The sequence below is a fragment of the Gavialis gangeticus genome, unplaced genomic scaffold, assembly GCF_001723915.1.
Source record: "Gavialis gangeticus isolate Ggan-Ray unplaced genomic scaffold, GavGan_comp1, whole genome shotgun sequence".
Taxonomy (NCBI): domain Eukaryota; kingdom Metazoa; phylum Chordata; order Crocodylia; family Gavialidae; genus Gavialis; species Gavialis gangeticus.
The window spans coordinates 80,112,041-80,118,377 of NW_017729024.1; the positions used below are offsets into that span (position 1 = coordinate 80,112,041).

Consider the following 6,337-nt stretch of genomic DNA (forward strand, 5'->3'; position numbering starts at 1 on the left):
ATCAGCACCATGACAACTGCTATGGACTTCCTTTGTAGGCCCCAATCTGGCAGTGGGCTGGATCTGGATACTTCTGTGGTTGGAGGAATGGGATGACAGTCAGTGTACTCAAGCAGAAAAATAAATTGTCTAGGTGGTAACTACATTGTTCTATCACTCTCAGTGCAGACATTCCAGGTCAAGGTTATAGTTGTTTTATCCTGTTTTAGTATAAGAAAACAGGAACTTACATATTGGTGTATAAATTGAACTGTTGTCCACCCATCTGCTGCTTTTAATAGTGAACACCATTAGATACTCCAGAGAATGATGCAAGAAAACTCCACTGCAGGCAGATCTTAGGTAACCTGTCTCCCTATGAAAATCTTGTCCTTACCTTTAAATGTGGAATATTGGCTTAATTCTATGACCATTATCATTTATATCCTCTCCAAAACTCTAGTTTCAAGATTATTATAATTTGTTACATTATTAACAGCTAGATAACTGTCCACTGCCTCTCAGCTTTGATGAATACTTGGGCTCAATGACATCCAAGGTCAGTGAGTTCCACAGTTTCATTATGTATTACTGTACAAAGGATAGACCAATGGGTCAGAGTGTATACGATGTTCTTTTTTCTCTAAATCTTGTCATTTTTTTTTCTGCATAACTGACTAATAAACAGCTTTTTCTACCTATCCATGCAGTTCAACTTTACTTCACCCTTCCATTATCTTGTATCTTGGTTATCTGCAATCACTATTGACCTGTTAATTTACCTACTATTGGCCCATGACGCCAGCCTCCGTTAGCCACTAATTACATTTTTAAAAATGTTTGTGCTTTCTCCTGTATTGGTACCTCATACCTAGGAATACCTCCTATAAAACCATGAAGTCCTTCCATAACATTCTCTGATAAAACCATGACACTTATAAAAATTGATAAGTTAGGTCACTGGTGTACCAGTTTCACTGCTGATCACGCTGACAAATATTAACTCATTATTTCTTGTACCCTGACATTGTTTTGTCTGGTCTTACATTGAGTTAGTAAATGTGCAAGGATCATCCTTTTGTTGAATATTTGTAACAGCACCCAGTACAGTAGAGTGCTACACATGACTAGGGTTCCAAGGCACAATAGTAATAAATAAAATATTTTTTTGTAAAGTAATGTTAACATAATGTCATGCAATGTAACATCCCTTCCACAGCTTTCCTTTGTTACTTACGGTAAAATCATTTAGGTCCATGTCTTCAGAGATAAGCAGACATTGCATTTTCAATGAAATCTTGGCCTTAATCACTGTCTTTCAGTTCTCCATCTGTAAGATAACAGCACTTTCATGCTTTTTGTGAATGCTGCAAGGACAAACACAGTAAGAATGTGAGGTGCTCAGATACATAAGTGATAGTGTCATATAAGTACCTAAGCCAAATGTATTCATTTTGAAATGCTTACTTTTCTGTTTCATTGTTCTTGTGTGATGAGTCAAAGAAAATTCCCAAGCTATGGTATTTAAACATACTTTTATTCTGCCTCTTTCTACTCATCTTTTTCCTAAAGTAAATAACTCTTTTGCTTTAATCCTGTCTTCCTGGAAGGCTTCCCCACAAAGTATCCTGGAACCTGCCCATTTGTTAAATCCTTTTTGAATGGAGGGGCCAAAGCTCAGCAGTGGTTCAAGAACAACCAAGAGTCACTTTTAGAAATTTTACTAAAGAGAAATCTGAAACAAACAAGCAAAATCTTCTATAGATAAATGTAACCTCAAGACTCTGGCATGAGCGGATATAACACCTTTTGAAGTTGGCTAAAGAGTTGGGGGTTTTAGTCTTGTATTAGGGTGGGGAAAAATGTGGACCAAGTTTCTGTGGAAACCAAAAATATAGCAACTTTGAGGTTCTTCAGTGCAAATCTAAATGTGCTCTCCTAGAGGGGAAAAATATGTATGCAGGTGAGATGTTTACTAAAAAAATAAATATGTAAAAGAAACTCCTTCCTAATTGACTCCGATAAATACACCCTAATTACCCAGATGTTGGCAATTTCGTAAGAAGTGGGGAGTGAGTTTAAATGCAGTTAAATGTTGGCAAGGCAGCAAAAAACAAACAAACCCCAAAATGCCACAGCATCCATGCAACATAAAAGCGTTTGTTAACTGGAAATGGATGGCTCTCCCATGAAAGGCCTGACACTGAGAGCTCGTCTCTTCAGCCTTCAAGAACTGAAAAGCCATTGCTATACAGGTGCATCTCTGCCCTGCCTTTCACCTGATTTCAGACGAACACAGATAACCACCTCTCTCTCCTTCAGGCCAGTTGTCGCCTAGTGGTTTTCAGAACCTGCCAGCCCTACAGACTTTTAAACAAATCCTTTAAAGTCTTGGGAAAATGAAAGTTATCTGGTTCTTCCCTTACGACGAGGTGTGAAGCCCCAGGAGGTGCAGGCTCTGCAGAGCCTTTGAAGCACAGCTCTCTGGGCACAACCTCCCAACCAGCCTTGGCCTGAGCCCTGATGCAGCTAAGCAGGGCTGAGCTCGTCTACTTTCCGAGGGCCTGCTCCATGGTGTTAAAGCCTGGGGCTGAGCAGACTGGAGGAGCCCCGCAGAAGTAGGGCTGCAAGAGGCACTCACAGCCAGCGCAGGGCAGGACCTCTCTGGCAGAAGACCTCGGCTCTCCAAGTTCCCGCCTCAGGGCCCGGAACCAGCAGTGCTGGAGCAGCGCTCCGCCCGGCGGAAACCCCTGGACACCCGGATGTCACCCTCCCCCCAGGGGAGCCGCACGGAACGCTTTAATGAGAGCAACGTTCTCTCCCTGAGAGCGCAGGAACAGGCCAACCACAGCGGGGAGGGGTCGGGCTTCCAGCCGGGCCTTCCCACTGGTTGGCTAGGAGCGAGGCGGGCGCGGAAGTGGGCGTGGCCTCCACGCGAGCTGGGCTCCAGCCGCAAGCATGGAGTCTCGGAGGAAGGTCAGCGGGAGCGGGGGGCGCATGCGCAATGGGCGGGCGGTCGCTCTCGGTGTCTCCCTGGCAACGCCCCGCCGCCGCTGGGCGGGCGTGATTGGGGCGGGGGGCAAGGGCGGGAAAAAGGGCTTGAAGCCTTGGGAATAATGGGGCTGCCCCAAGCCTGGCACAGCTAGAGCTGGGCCGCGCCCCCTCCCCTGGGCGTGGCCGGGCCGTTCCTCCCGGGCGCCAGATCGGGACCAGAAGCCAGGCCTCATAGACCGGGTCAATCCGTGCGGCCTGTGAGGAAAGGCTGAGCACCGCTGCGTTACCTCGAGGCCGCGTCATCCACCCCCTCCTCCTCACGCCTGCTTTCTAGACTTGTGGGGAGCCCCCGCCACCGCGCGCTGGACCAGGGGCTCTGTCGCAAGTGGCTGGGGCAGGCCGGGGTCCCAGGGACCAACCCCTGTGCATGGGAGGGCGGGCCCCAGGACCCAGGGGCCAAGCCTGGTAGGAAGAGGTGGCACCAGGGCCCATGATCCTTCCTGCAGATCGGCCTCGAGCCCCTCATCTAGCCGGCGAAGTTGAAAGGTTGAGCACCACTGTATTAGCTGATATGTGGATGATGGATGTTTCCTAGTGTGGGCACCAGAGTGGGCTCACGTTGTGTTACATAGTTAAGTAGAAGGCAGGGTATATTTGCACCTTATAAACTAACCAAAGAAGATCATAACTGGGCTGATCCGGGATGGAGGCAGAGCTTGTGACCCAGCCCCTGCTGTCCTCGCCCCAGCATGGGCGTACGGACAATTCCACTACACCGGGGCTGCAAAGCAGAGCAGCCAGGCAATGCCACATTTGCTCTGAGCTGCACCACCCCGCAGCTGTGCTGTACTGGGGTTGTCCATGCGCATGTGTGCTGGGGCAGGGGCAGCAGAGGCTGGGTCACAGGCATAAGCTCCACTCCCCACCAGGGTTCGGCCAGTCACAGTCTGTCCTGTGGGGAACAGATTGCACCTCTGTCCTGGCACTGCATTGTTGCCGCTTTGTGATCCTAGCTGCGCCTGCCTGTCCCACTCCTGGATGCCACTCCCCACCTACCTGTAACTCCATTCTGTCCACCCAGCTCGGGTGGACAGAATGCTTGCAGGGGTCCTGGGCCAGTCTTCATGGAGACTCTGCCCACCCACCCACTCTGTCCAGGTCCCCGGGTGGTGGGTATGGCACAGGCAGGCCAGGGTGCCCAGGCAACAGAGTTGGGTCCCGTGGCAATGACACTGGCTATGGCAGCTAGGAGCCACCACCATCAGGGCTTCCAGGAAGTGGAGTCTGGCTGCTGTGCTGCCCCAGTCCTGCTGTGCACCCATGCTTGGTGGGACTAGCCACATGCACCACAGCCTGGGCTGCCCCTCATGCCTGGGCTGGGTGTGGCCAAAGGACCCATCACAGGCTGCATAAAATCCCTTGGTGGGCCAAATCCAGCCTGCGGGTTGTTTTGCCCACCCCTAGCATAAAAGCTGTGGAGTAAGAATGTATTGGTCTTGTTGATGTATACCTCCTTTAATGTCTTGGTTCAATTCTAGTCACCACTGTTATCTTTTTTGACTGATCACTTCATGGGATAGTTTTAGTAGCATCCCCAGCTTATGTGTATGTTGTTCGTGGACTTAATTCTTTACTGAAGTCTTGAAATTTAAATCATTGTCAAAGAAGCTACTATCATTTCTTCTTATACTCCTTGGAGAGATTTTTGTGTTCTTGACTGGTAACAAGTTGCTTAAGCACTAAGAGAGAACTAATTAATATGAATTATTTTTTCATTTGCATAGCTTCTTAAGTTACCATGACCTTGATGTTTTTGTACATGAAGCATTCCATTATTCATTTAACCATAATATTGGGCAGTTATTAGAGAAAGGCTTGCCTTTGGATATAAAGTATTCTCAAATACTTGTTTCAGAAGTGGTTTATGCAATTTTAAGCATCTGAGGGCCAGCACTGTTTGTCACCTTTAAATGGCAATGTGTTAGAAATAACATAACTTACATTGTTTGGAAATTGTTCTGTATATGCTTTCCTTAACATTTGAAGAAGGAAGATTTCAGCGTATTTATAAAAATAATGTGGTTTCAATAATAATATTTCTAGAATTTTCCTAGGAGTTTAAAATTAAGGGTTTTTTCCCAATAAACAATGAAGAGCTGTCCTTTTATAACTTCACAAGTCTGTTAATACATCCTAAGTATCATAGACTCATAGATTCATAGATTAAGGGTCGGAAGGGACCTAGTAGATCTTCTAGCCCGACCCCCCGCCAGGGCGGGAGAACAACAAAAAACCCCAAAAAGAGAAACGGGACTCAAACGAGTCCAGCCAGGTAGGCATCCAGCCTCTTCTTAAAGACCCCCAGGGTAGGGGCCAGCACCACTTCCCTTGGAAGTTGGTTCCAGCTCCTAGCCGCCCTAACCGTGAAGTAGTTTTTGCGGATGTCCAATCTATACCTCCTCTCCATCAGCTTGTGCCCATTACTCCTTGTTATGCCAGCGGGCGCTAGGGGAAACAGCGTCTCCCCCAAACCCTTCTGGTCCCCCCTAGTGAGTCTATAGACAGTCACCAGGTCCCCCCTTAGCCTTCTCTTGTGGAGGCTGAATAGGTTCAGGTCCCGCAGTCTCTCACTGTAGGGTCTGCCCTGTTGTCCCCGGATCATGCGGGTGGCCCTCCTCTGGACCCTCTCCATATTGTCCACATCCCTCTTGAAATGGGGCGCACAGAACTGGACACAATACTCCAGCTGTGGCCTGACCAGCGTATCATTTGTTTTTGGGATATCCTCAAAAAAAAAATAGCCTCATAGTCTTCTACACACCAAAATATAAAAGTCTCATACAGTTTCTATTCTCAAGGTAAAGAGCAAGTCTTAAACCAAACTGGTTGTTTGTACAAATGGAAGGCTTCCCATTCTTTGAGAAGACACACTTTGTTAGCTTTTCTTTTGAGCAGTGGTTCCTATACTTATACTCACTGTTTATATCTTGCAGTTAGATTTTACCAATCTTTTTATGCAAGGCATAAGTCAATACCTAACTTTATTTTGAAAGATCTGTATATGAAAATAATATGAAATCTTAAGTAAAATTAGAATTTATTAATATACATCTGAGAGTCGATGTAAACATACTTGATGGTAAGAAGATTTTATTGCTGAGGATGGGTAATCGTTTTTTTGTACTTTGATGCCCATCAGCAGTTGACAGAAAGCTGAGATTTCATAGGCATGTCTTTGATTAGCATGGAGGTTACTTTTTTTTAAATAAGCAATTAAATTGTATGTATGTCAGATACCATATTCTTCATAAAGCAATTGTAAATCTTGCTTTTATTAATAACCACTTCATAGATTTCAGAGATG

The 6,337-nt window shown here is 46.3% G+C and overlaps 1 protein-coding gene across 1 annotated transcript in view; it reads left to right on the forward strand.

Moving 5' to 3' along the window:
• Positions 1–2,829: 2,829 nt before the first annotated feature.
• Positions 2,830–6,337, forward strand: part of LYRM7 (LYR motif containing 7) — a 33,221-nt gene continuing 29,713 nt past the window's right edge. The window contains exon 1 of the mRNA XM_019517291.1: positions 2,830–2,955. Coding sequence (XP_019372836.1) covers positions 2,938–2,955 — 18 coding nt within the window. The 5' untranslated portion in view covers positions 2,830–2,937. The remainder of the gene's footprint in view (positions 2,956–6,337) is intronic.